At 42.6% G+C, this 12,981-nt stretch overlaps 3 protein-coding genes across 3 annotated transcripts; 1 reads left to right on the forward strand and 2 right to left on the reverse strand.

Annotated features, from left to right (window-relative positions):
* Window positions 1–1,515: 1,515 nt before the first annotated feature.
* Window positions 1,516–5,575, forward strand: An04g07610 (hypothetical protein; the record flags this gene model as incomplete). Its single annotated transcript, XM_059747654.1, has 11 exons — window positions 1,516–1,646; window positions 1,939–1,990; window positions 2,213–2,223; window positions 2,291–2,360; window positions 2,568–2,647; window positions 3,154–3,233; window positions 3,426–3,517; window positions 3,575–3,845; window positions 3,903–4,256; window positions 4,312–4,347; window positions 4,737–5,575. 11 exons carry the CDS (start codon window positions 1,516–1,518, stop codon window positions 5,573–5,575), a joined length of 2,016 nt encoding a protein of 671 aa, XP_059600644.1.
* A 628-nt stretch (window positions 5,576–6,203) lies between these two features.
* On the reverse strand, window positions 6,204–8,798 carry An04g07620 (uncharacterized protein; the record flags this gene model as incomplete). The annotated part of the gene is made up of 12 exons (XM_059747655.1): window positions 6,204–6,488; window positions 7,063–7,164; window positions 7,324–7,386; window positions 7,473–7,548; window positions 7,683–7,716; window positions 7,823–7,863; window positions 7,963–8,058; window positions 8,147–8,214; window positions 8,320–8,370; window positions 8,452–8,497; window positions 8,566–8,666; window positions 8,742–8,798. The coding sequence occupies 12 exons, from the start codon at window positions 8,796–8,798 to the stop codon at window positions 6,204–6,206; spliced, it is 1,020 nt and encodes a 339-aa protein (XP_059600645.1).
* A 51-nt stretch (window positions 8,799–8,849) lies between these two features.
* Window positions 8,850–9,717, reverse strand: An04g07630 (hypothetical protein; the record flags this gene model as incomplete). Its single annotated transcript, XM_059747656.1, has 4 exons — window positions 8,850–8,925; window positions 9,037–9,158; window positions 9,486–9,593; window positions 9,676–9,717. 4 exons carry the CDS (start codon window positions 9,715–9,717, stop codon window positions 8,850–8,852), a joined length of 348 nt encoding a protein of 115 aa, XP_059600646.1.
* Window positions 9,718–12,981: the final 3,264 nt, after the last annotated feature.

Here is a 12,981-nt window from a genome sequence, read left to right on the forward strand (position 1 = left end):
ACACCTGTGGAAAGTAGTGATTTGTATACGCCCGCGGGATGACTATGCCACTATTCCTGCATTAATTATTAGTTCCAAAAAAGTAGTGGATAATGAGGTACAAGCCAAAGCATTTCTTGATTCATTTTTTCTCAAGATGGCAGACGCAGACGCAGATATAGACACAGTATTAGAGTGCCCAGGATTGCTAGTGGAAGAGATATAATAGGAATTATTTACCAAACCGGAGATCCACAGATCAGTCAAGGCCACCAAGGAAATCACCGCTCCCGGCGAAAATAGGATCCTAATCTTAGTTTGGAAGAATCTATAGCTTTATTTGGGATCAACAATCACTTATATCTTTACCAAGTCGGTTGAACTACGTTACTATTAAAAGAGAGTAAAGGTTGTGATTCTATGAAAGTCTGGAAAAGCTGACTATATAGTCCCTGGAGTATACTGACTGATTTTATTACTAAATATTCTGGGGAAATAACTAGAGGCAGTAATGGCTAAGCAGTTATTATACTGGGCTGAGTTATATAAGCTACTGCCAGAGACACACTTCGGAGAACAGCCTGGTTGAGATATAAGTAGGTACTACTGGTCCTTATAAATACAGTTGATCAAGCATGGCTACAGCTGTGATCAAGAATAGTAATACTTATTGCCTTTAATCTCAAGGGTGCCTTTAGTAGAGTAAGTAAAACAAGCCTGGAAGTATGCCTGCGGGCTAAAGATATTTCTGTTATAGCTAAACAATAAATCTACAGTTTCATGGAGAACTAATCTGCAAGCATAGCTTTTGATAATTTTCAGATACAGCTAGTACTGTTGGAGAATACGGGCCTAGCCCAAGGCTTACCTCTGTCATTAATTCTTTTTACTTTCTTTAACTCAGACCTAGTAGACCAACCAGTGGATGTCAAAGAAGGAGCATCGACCTTTATTGATAATTACTTCTGGTGGCGAGCGGGTTTGCCAGTAAAGAAAAATCTCAGAAAGCTGCAGAAAGAAGATATTTTATATATTGAAGTATGGGCCCAACAAACCGACTCATGCTTTGAGGTGGAGAAGACAGAGCTGATTCACCTGTTGAGAAATAAGAAGAAATAAAATTAGAAAGAAACTACTATAAATAGCAGGATTATCAAGCCCACCGCAGCGGTAAAGCTCCTTGGAGTGATCTTTGGCAGAGAATTGTGATAGGAGTATGTCGAGCAAGTACTCAAACAAGCAACCAAAGTCGATATTGCACTCGGAGGATTTTAGTATCTATAACCGGAACAGATGAGACAACTCTATCAAGTCTGTGTGGTACTGGTAGCAGACCATGCATCTACTGTGTGGCACAATCTCTTAAAAAATAAGATTTACCTGCAGCAATTGGGAACCATCCAGCGAGCGGCTCTGATACGGATACTTTCTGTCTTTTGAACAGTATCAACGCAGGCACTCGAAGTGGAATCCTACACACTACCAACTCGGTTACGGCTGAAACAACGCGCCCAACTCATCGCGGTCAGACGAGACATGCCTGGAACCACGGTTTTCTCCGATGCATCTGGCCAGCAGAACCACCTAGGGGCCGCAGCCGTAGCCCTCAACGGAAACCTGCAGGCGTCAGAATCGCGACAAGTCAGCATTGGGTCAATGGAACACTGGTTGGTCTATGCAGCCGAGCTCATGGTAATCTTCTACGTCATCAGTCTGGTTCTTTAAGTAATCCAGAAGAGGCAAGGCCGTTTAGACTGAGTAAAATAACCTACAACCATATTAAGTAATGTATGTCAGCGCTGCAAGCGATTTGTAACCTGTCTAATAAGTCCGGGCAGTGAATTATCCGAGCCATACTACAGGCAGCCTCTGAAATAAAAATATGAGAGATTTTAATTCTCCTCCAATAGATGCCAAGGCATTGCGATGACCCTGGAACTAATAAGACTGACCGGCTAGCAAAGAAAGCAGTAGGCCTGAAGAAGATGTATCTCTTTTAACCCCTTCTCTTGTAAGAGAAGGACTTTATCCGGAACAGGATCCTAGTTAAATGGAAGGAAGAATGGACTAAGTCTATAAAGGGAGGGTGCCTCTGCCAGATGAACAAGACCCTACCGGTATCCGAACGCGATAACTGTATTGATTGCTCCTGTGGAACTGAGTATATCTGCTTGTACAACTTCGGACAGGTTACTCTTGGCTGGTAATATATTAGAAATAATACGGTTTCCAGGACGATGACAGGTGTGTCTGTGGAGCCCGCGAGATGGTAGTTCATATACTGGTAGACTGCCTGAAATTTAAAGTCCAGTAATAATAACTACGGAAAAAGATTGGACCTGCGTTTAGCAGCATCTCAAACATACCAGAAGGATAATAAGGTAAGGAAGGTAAGGCACAAGACGCTGAACAAGACCACAGCACTCTTAGGACTGTACTGGACTTTGTAGAAGCGTCGCAGAGGTTTTGAAGCCGCGTGCCACCGGGGCTGCAGAACAGAATACCAGGCAACTAGGCTAATATAGGCCTTGACGAGGCTTCAAATTCGTCAGGAAAGTAATGGTCCAATGTATACAAGGAATATATAGGAAGAGATAGATAGGAAGATCCTGCATATCACTTTAATTTGCGAGGGGTCAGAGTATGAATACACACACACATACCCCTTGTAAGTTCGACTCTTTTCTTCGCCTCCCTTTCACTTCCTCTATTTTTATGGCTTTGGGGACGCAGCGTCTTCTAATATTCCTTGATAACTCCAGAACGACTGATCTACACATTATCCTCACCCAGATTAGCGTACTGTATCATGTGATTAAATTGGGAAGAAGACATCTTTGTTCCTACCATGAAAGGCGATGCGGTCGCTACTGTATACATAAAAGCTATAGAGCCATGCCTTTCTGCGGCGTGGTACCTTTCCCTGATACTCGCCTTTGTTGATTGAATTGTCCCCCCTTCCCTCCCCCAGGCTAATCCCAACGAGCACCAGCACTGGACCGATCCCATTCTCTGCGAGGAAGTCAAGACAGTCTTGAATGGTTAACCCCAACTTTCAAGCCTTTGACACTGAAAGGCCTTTCTGTGGTCGAATGATACTGGCGAAAGTATGCATTTCTATGCTCGGATCGCATCGGGGATGGTACATTCCTAACGTATCCTCAATACCTATAGATTCTGCACTCATTCAAAAGCGGACTACGTGGATTATCTGCTCTTGGAGGACCAAGCAATCTACATGAATTTCTTCGATTGTATGTTCAGGAATTCACGAAAGAAGAGCCTTCAGTCATACTATAAATATTGGCGATGCCTCTGCCAGTATTGTGGCCTATTTGCCCGGCGCCGCTTGAATGACAATGTATATGGACAGATGCGACGGGTACGCTTCAATCCCTTGGTTCCACATTTGCAAGGCTGATCTCGACGATAGTTTCTTAATCAAGTAATCCCTGCCGAGTGCAAGGTGCCAAGGCGTATGAAGGCTAAGAATACGCTGGATGTGGGGGTCTTCTGTATTACCTATCGCCACCACTGGGTACATTCGAGATTTTTCCGCTACTGGAATATGATAATAAAATTTGGCACAAATTAGCTCTGGTCCGTCATTACGGGGACTCGACCAGGTGTACTACTTTCGCAGGATGCCTCGTCCGCCACCAGAGCATCCCTGGGCAAGCGGAAACGGGACCCGTCCGTCGAGAGCGACCTTCCCAATCACGTTTCCGTGAATACATTCTACCAGAATCCGTCTGCTACCGCGACATTGAGCTCTATCATCTCAAAGACCCAGACAGCAGGCGTGATGTCCTTTGTGCTGTCATTGAATTTGACAATCCCAAAGGTCGGCCAGAAGGTGCTGATGGGTAAGGGCTTCCCCTTCGAGGACGCTCAACTGCTCTGACACTGCTCGATGTCCCCAGAACTAAATTTTTTATGCACGGTAATTATCAACTGGCATACTGCCCGATCACCCAAATTATCTCGTACGCGTTTCGTGATGGGGCATTTCTCAGAGATGACCCCAGAGCTAATATGGCGGCTCCGAATTTCAAAACGCAGTCAGTCTCTTCGTCTCCGATGGGAACCAGAGAATCTCGATACTCCCCTACTTCGGCGCCTTGAGCGCACCCCATACGGCTTCAGGCTTCATAAGTCTCTGCTGATGACCTATGATTCGAGTCAACGAGCGCTCCAAGAGTTGGGTCGAGATGCACGATTTGAGGAAGACATTGGACATTATAATTACCGACGCTGGACTGGAAATGGAGTTAACCGTAGGTGACCCCAATTTGATGCTAATTCACATCATATCTGACTTGTCGGCTGTAGGGAATGTTACAAGCCAGGAACGGCAAAGGGTGCTCGGTCAGTCCGGCGACGCAGTCTTTGAGAAGCACTACCAGTCACAGTTTATTGGACGTGATCTTCAGCATGTTGTACTTCTCCGACCGCCTCAGGAAGGTCTTCTTCAGCTAGCCGGAAGCATGCCTAGGAAGCGGAATCTCTTCGGCCTATCGTCCCAGCTTACCAACGCTCAGCGACGTGCTATTTGCCAGAGTCCCGAAATTCTAGAGCTGAGACGAGAGTAAAGGGAGCTGATGGGGGAAATACGATCCCTAGCTGGCACTGTCGAGAAAGCGCAGGAGCTTTTCGCCCACCTCCACGAGAGGAATGAAGAAGTAAAAAAAGAGCTCTCTCAGCTGAGGAAAACCATGACGAAATCGACCCAAGAGACTGCTAGAAAGGCGTATTAGGGTTTGCGGTTATTGAAGTCAGTAAACAGATCAAACGGCTTCTTGGCCCGTCCGTGGAGGGAGATGGTGATGCCGCTGACAGTTCCGAGGAAGATGACTGGGAACTTCCCATCCCGGATTATGTCTTTCCTGAGCGGGCGCGCCTCGTGGAAAGCTTCTACGGATCTAAAGCAGAGAATTTTGACGAAGATAAGCTGCTTGCACGACGAATCCAGGTTACCAAGGACATGGTTGCACTCTCAAAGCTCTGCGAGCCAGATCGACGGGGAAAGCGAATCAACTGGGGTGTAGACGTTGACTCCGATCAAGCGAAGTCCGGAGTTTCCTTTCCTACTCAAGAGGGAACCCTGGAATGTCCGACGAATGTTTGCAATATCTGTTACGGGCTCTCTCGTGCTTCGGCGTCTAATCCACCTCCACACCAGTTTCCTTCAAAGCGAATGGACTCTCTTCGTCGCCATCTCATCGATTCTCATCTCGCCCTTGTGGACTATGGAATCAGTTGCAATTGGGCAGCTTGCCGCGATGTTCCTAGGTTCGCTGAAGTCACTGCGTTCTTGGCCCATGCGGTGAAGCTGCATGCATACGATGTCAATATTAAACTCCATCATCTTCCCGAAAGATTCCGGCTTCCTTCTGACGATAGTCTATGCTGTGAGAGCACAGATAGCTTACTGGGATCAGGAAACCAGAACGGCAGCGAAAGTCCCACCCCCTCTGTCAGTTCTGAGCTCGCTAACATCGACCCACGCCTACTAAATCCTTGCAATGCTACTGCCACCGCCACCGTCGCAAATCCTCCACTGCGTCGGTCGAACAGGCTGCGAGGTAGATCATGATATACAGAGACTTCGCAAAACAGCAGCCGTCCTACTCACTATGATATTTATCGAGTTCTTTTGTCTGCATGCTTTTGGATGTTTGTTTTCCCTTCATTCTGCATTAGAATCTATCTGTTACTACATGTGCTGTATTGGGCGCTAGAAGAGACATTCCTATCATACAGCGGTGTCAATGGTGAATTCATACCCCGACCCCTCGCCTAGGCGAGACCGCTACCTAGTCCTTGTATACGACTTGCGGTACACCATTAATTTTCGACGAATTTGGAGACTCATCGCGGCCTGTGGTGGCCTACATGTCTGGTGTTCCGTTCAACGGCCCTGTGGCGCGCGGCTCAACTATCTGGAATCCAAGTTGAAGGGCTCCTTGCTAGCGCCCTTAGCAATCGTGTTTTACTGCAAGACACCCATACGATGATCACCTTGGGCCTAGCATGGCCAACCAGGTCGGGCAGTATGGTTGTCTGCTGGTAATGCTAGCTGCCCGGAGGTTTTTTTTTTTCGAAGCAATGCAGTCCATAGGGATTCAACCGTCATAGCTAGAGTTTTATAACGCTCTTACATTCTCCTCAGCAACATATAACGGTGACGCTTATTGGGGGATTTCTGCTCTGTCCTTAATGAGTCAGCCTTTAGCTTTGAGCCTCTGTTTCTCCTGCTCAGAGATCATGAATTTGGCATTGTTACTGTCAACAGTGGCTGCACGATAGCACGGTGCGGGGCTGATGCCTTTGAGGGCTTTGCCCCCTTTTTTACTCTCGTACGGAGAAGTTTTCTTCCGTGAATACTTCCGTGCGACTCGTTTCTCTGGTGATGAATCGATATGATTTAGTTGGGAGCGGTCTGGTTGCTTCCCCTCGCATTCAAAAGCCCAGATGGAGATCTCGACGTAATCTGATGATACTGGTGCCTGGCCAGCCGGCGATCAGTTTTTGGGGGAAAAACCAAAAAAAAAAAAAAAAAAAAAAAAAAAAAAAAAAAAAAAAAAAAAAAAAAAAAAAAAAAAAAAAAAAAAAAAAAAAAAAAAAACTATGAGTACGGTGGCTACTGGAGTTGTCCTGGATGGCCGGCGATGCAGATTAGGGGTACTTCTCTATGACACCGGGCAGATCTCTAAGTTCAGTGACTGGTTATGAGTTGATTTTAGGTTCTGCGATGGCACCCCATATTAGGCCTGGCTTCTTGGTATGCATCGTCTCTGGTGGCCCATCTTAGAGGCCCCTCGGCGACGACACGAGCCTTCCATAAGCTTTAGGTGACATTTCCAAAACTGCACGCTACGCACGCTACTTATCAGATAGATCAAATTTTCCGGAGCCGCTCGCGTTCTCTTTCTTTCCCAGTCGCTCCTGTTCTTCCTCGGCCCTCATCAGCTATCTAGGTACTCATCTAGTATCTGTTGTCTGTAAGCGATTTGAATACAAAAAACATTCGCCGCCTTCTGGTATAGTGACCCATGCCTGCTATGCGCGACCCATTCACACCTGTATTCCAGGATCATTGTTTTGTTGCTGGGGCTTGGTAGTTGATAGGTATTTCAGTTCCCACTCGGTGGAGTATATTCGGCGGGGGTGCTCGTGCAGCGACTATAAGTATCTACTTCTTCTTGGGAATCAGGAACATGCATGGAATGCGGTATAAGTGCCATCCACGTAGCAATATCACAGACTAAAGGATAAAGGCACGCACTCCTCCGGGAATTTACGGGACGAAGCCCTGCCCTGCATCACGGAAGCTCATTGCACATGACTGCTCTGCTGCACTGACTGAGCGCTCAGCGACTGATCTGATTTGTCCACTGGGTAGGACTGAGTCAAGAGTGAGTAGTCTGAGCGGCGCAGTGAACTGTTATGTTAGGGGCTCTGACACATGGTACCCTCAATAATAACCGAACCTTATTCTCACCAGCCGGGCAAATGCGGTCAGCCTGGACCAGCTCAAAGTGGATAGAAAGAAACCCCATCGTCAGCCTACAAGACCGAGTATCACTTTTTCATATACTACAACTAGCATGGGGATAGAGACACAACACTGGTGGTCGATACATGACCCAATTGTCGAAGGTGAACTACTCTATCCCCTCAGAACCACACATGAGATTGACCTGCCGTAATGACCTCCAGCCCGTGAAGCAAGCACTGTTCACACTGTAAGAACCTTATGTCCGATTAGACGCTTGACACTATCCTCACCCTCTCCTTCTACTGCCTTCAACGAAACATCAAACACCCATACTGCAATTACCGTTCGGAGCATTCTCTCTCTTGCACATAGGATCAATGGCCCTGCTCAAGCTGGGCAATATTGATTGCGCACACAAACCTGTTATCATTGCGTGCTTCGTCCTAACCCCTTATCCTACATCATGAATCATTTGCCCCTACAAGGTATTCTCAACCATAATATCTGATATTTCTAAGAGATAGTCCCAACCTAATGGGCGCCGGTCAATTGTAATAGCAGTTTGACCAGGCAGAACACTGGGCAACTCACAACAGACCCAAACCCCGCAGGAACAAAATGCCCGGTCGGCCGATACCCAGACCCACCCGATTGATTAGGACAGACCCCAGGGTTTTGACAACGACAAGATTCTTTGCTTCGCAATTGGGATGGTCCATGTCCATTACAGCCCACTCCAAGTAGTTACCAGCGAGGTCGGTTCATGGAGGTAAATGCTACAAATACGCGGAGAACGCGGGATAATCAAACAAGAGAGAGTCAATCTCACCAGATCATACCTGGTAGGATTTTAGGGGCAGGGGCTGAGAGTTTGACCTGGATGAATTGCTCTTATACAACATAGACTATATGGACAGGTTCATAACCATCTAGACCTTTGAATCTCAGATGGGGATCTTGTCTCAGTAAACCGCCCAGAGTTCTTCGATGTTGCCCCGCAACAATTCCGCGGTCTGCCTATATACATCAGCCTCTCGTTGCGGAGGACATTCTCTTTATTAAATGAGCATTTATCTATAATAAACCTGTATTTTGCCCACAACTTGTCTCGGGAGAATTCAAGGCTTGATTCCATGCCGATCGGAGAGGTCCGCTTACTCTGTGCATACGTGATGTCGGTCAATCCCTAGTTCCATACGATACCATAAATAGGGAAAGTATCGGTTCAGAGCCATTCCAGTTTTATTAGAAACTCCTCAACCTCGACGTATAAATGCGGAGACCAAGATACTATTTGCAGTACTCTCGTACACTCCATCTCCAGTCTTCTCCTCTCAAGAGATTCTGCTTCTCTCCTATGCTTCCCTCGCTATTGCCTTCCAGCCCTTACACCCCAATCAGTTACAGTGCCCTTTTCCCTACTAGCGGGAGCTTTACTGTTGACGCTGACCAATAATATCAGAATCGTGATATCAAAGGACATGTGAAGAACGGATATCTCCAAGACCCAAGTATATTTTGCAAGAGAAATTGATAGTCACTACTAGATAATCTACTGCGCAGGAACTGTAACTGAACGAGCGTTGTCAGCGTCTACTACTACTACCACTCTAACATTGACGGACATCCTATGTCCAGGTATAGGAATATCAACTCCAGAAGTATTAAACGCGAGCGCCTACCATTCGTCATATTCCCTGGCACAGCCACCTGCGCTAGCAACTGTTAGAAACCCAAACATTATCCCATATCAGTCGAGAGCTAATCAGCTATATATATTAGAAATATGAGATTGTTTCATCCCCACTAGATACTGATCTGGCCAACAGTGTCATTTCAGCTAGTTACTCTGTGGGCCTGGTAGGCAGATGGGGGAATATATAATAGACTCATATATACTAACACTTGAACAGAAATTATTCTATCCACCGGCTAGTAATACTCTGCTCAGAGCCACCATAGAAGAGACAGATCCTCAGGCAATCAAGCAAGGGGCTATATCTACAATATCCAGCATACACGGAAAAATAGCATCAACTACAAAGCTTCTAAACTCAATTATCTCTGGTTCATGGCCCATTGGGCATGTCGCATCCGCACCTTCTCTAACGGCCTGGGGTTCTAAGGCTCAGACTGCATCCGACACACTGGCTACAGTAGCAGAGGGCAATGCTCACTCCACAGTGGCCCCGGACAGGGAGGCAGGGAAAGCCTCTATTACATAAGGCCTCAGACATGCGGCAAGCTATGTTGACAGCCAAATAGCATTGAAAGGTGACCGGGCTTGTGGAGGCTTCGTTAACATAGCAAATACAAAGAGCGACGAAGCGGGGGCTATAATAGTAAGTAGCACATGCATATCTAATTATTCCAACATAATCATCCCAGCATAATCATACTCACAGGAATATAGAGGATCAGAGAAGTCTGCAGCAGCTTTCTTTTTAATATTTAGTATTAACTATTCTAAACTTTGTAGAATACTTCTACTGGTAGATAAAATCAGGCTCCCGCTAAATTACTATCATGATCAAAGCAATTCTTGGCATTATTCTTTCTCACTATTATAACTGCCCGATATGTTTCTTAAATCTGATCCTAGCCATGGTTACCTCGCGACGCCGTTATACACTGCCAAGAAAAAACACAGAGCCTTGAAGATTATAATATACTAATCTACTATAAAAGAGAAAGCTGAATTATAAGCTTAGAAAGCGTGTCGGAACCAGACAACCCGGTAACATACAACGTACAAGAAGAGAACGGGAGACCATATCAGAAAATATTATTATAATTATTAGCTTAATATCCATCCCAGCGCCAGTGCGCTCTAAGAAGCCTGCTGCAGTGGTAATATTTCCATCATAGTACTATTTATCTATATCTTCAGCCGTTGCCCCTGGCCTACAATCTATCTTACTATTCTGGCCAGGCCAAACTAAGTTACCTGTATCTGTTAAAATACAGAACCCACCGGAGCATGTTTCTCAATGGGCTATTAGGACTTACATTCAACACTAGACGCAGATCAGCCAGACATTGTCATAATTCAATGATAAACAGCAGACTTTGGCAAATTAAACAAAATTATATCTCTCAACTAATCAGCTAGGGGGTATATTTGGCTGTAGACTAATTAAATTATCCATATTATAGATTCTTCAAGAAATTATTATAGTATCCTTGGAACTGTTCCTATGACAATACAGACTTTATTTACGTGGAAGTTTGCTCAATACAACTGGTAGTACAGCCAGATTTGCTTCACGTCCTATATACTTCCGTAGAGCCTGCTTCAGAATCATCAGAAAAATAGGACATTTCCGGATATTATATATAAAATGGACGCGGCTCTGTATAATATCTCATACTTGCGGCCGATGCGTGGCCAATCCAAATCACGCCCGTACGTCGTCTGCAAATCCATCGGTAAATAGGCCGGTGTAAGATAAATATCAACAAAAATATTATAGTACCTCCAACAACAGTACTGACCGACACGCCCAAGCTCCGGACCGGTATAGTCCGTGCGCGGCAAAGACTATCAACCACCAAATCACTTTGAATAGATATTATTACAATAGTATTTATAGATTTTAGCATTTTACTCGGGCTGTCTGATACGTCTAAGATCATCAATACCATCTGATAGTCTACAAACCCTGCCTCACTCCACGTAGTTACCAACGTCATTAAACTAAAATTAAACGTCGTACTAGGCTGCGGATTATCAGAGCCCGTGAGTCTGTTAATATTCCTATCATAAGATAAAATACTAATTATATATTAAGACAGAGAATCTTCAGATAGACTATCTAAATAATTAAAATTAATAAGACTAATATAATTATTTTTTATCTTATTTATTTCCATTAGTTATTCGCCGCTGTGATATAGCAGCACTCTGGCTGATGATAAGAATATGTCCAATGGCTTCATATAAATTAGTATAATAAGAAGAGATTTTGGATAATTAATTAATATTACTTTCTATATCTCAGACACCATTGCATCTGCAGATATATGATATTAAAATAATAGTGTATATATATATCATATACTGGTAGATTGTAGAGGGCTATTCTCTTTAGAAAAATTAAATTATATAATTACCATTTCTATAATATCTTGATCAGTATTAATATCTATTCTTAGATTATTATTTAATATGCTATGATGGGAGACCGCCCATATTAATTTCTTGGATGTGAAAATAACATTTTTAAAGAAGTCTAGAATAGATATCTTTAAATTAAATATAAGCTTCCTGCTTGTTAATAATAATAAGAGATCCACGTTTAAGTTTACTATTAAGATTATTAAATCTGTAATATTTATTTTAGTATTTGGAATCAGATTACTTTTACTTGTCAGATGGGCTGAAATGAATTATAAAGCAATAAAATCTTATTTTATCTTAAAATTCATAGTAGTTGGGGCCGGTTCCGGCACTTTTAATAGAATATTAAATATAGTATTATTATAATTGCGTCTACTGGTGGAGGAACGACTAGGCCGCGAGCCAGAGAAGACTATTTAATTAAAAAAAATAAAATAAAAAGATAATAATAAAATAATTATTCTTATTTATAGATCTAGAATCTCTTATTTATTATCTAATATTTTTAATATAGGATTCTTTATACTTGATATCACCGGCTGCACGCTCGACATTTACTGTATACTATTTTGGATGTGACTAGGTTATTGAACTATGATTGTCTAGGTGGACGTGCTAGTTCTAAGTATTATAAACAAATTAAAAAATAATAAGATTTAAATTTCTGAATTTTTCTACCATAGTTCCCTGTGTATAATATTAGAATTACCATTCAAATTATCTTCTTATTTATTTGGTAAACTGATTTTATTTATAAAGATAAATACATTAAAGAGACTTCTAGCCTATTATTTAATAATAAAATAACAATAGTAAACTATCCTACTATCATAGTAGTATATAATTGGATGGTTGGATAAGGATTATTTGAATAATCATTAGTAAAAAGATATAAGTTACATTCAAATATTTTCTATAATACAGATTTTGTTAGGAACGGCTCGAGCATATAACAGTCTGTGATTTTTTAAGATCAGATTAGTAGTAATCTTATATAATATAAATACTTTCTATAATTTACTATAGGAGATATCAAATATTCATAATTATAAATAAGCCAAGTTACTTAGTAAAAATTAAAGTCTCTGAATTAGTTAAATTTAATTTATATATGAAAGAATTAATTAGAAAAATAATTTTCTTCCTGGATGTTTCTACTTTTATTATTTGTAATATATAATCTAATTTTTATTAATAATATTAATTTCTTTTTGATGTACACTCAGGATCAACAAACTTAGTTTAAAAATATGATAAAAACAAAGTTTACTTATTATATAATAGATTAAATCTATATTTTATACCCCGAAGAAGCCTTGGAATGGGCCTATAGAATATATATAAATCTAATAAAATACCAAAAACTAAAGGAAAGAAAGGG

Source organism: Aspergillus niger (assembly GCF_000002855.4).
Source record: "Aspergillus niger supercontig An04".
Lineage (NCBI taxonomy): Eukaryota > Fungi > Ascomycota > Eurotiomycetes > Eurotiales > Aspergillaceae > Aspergillus > Aspergillus niger.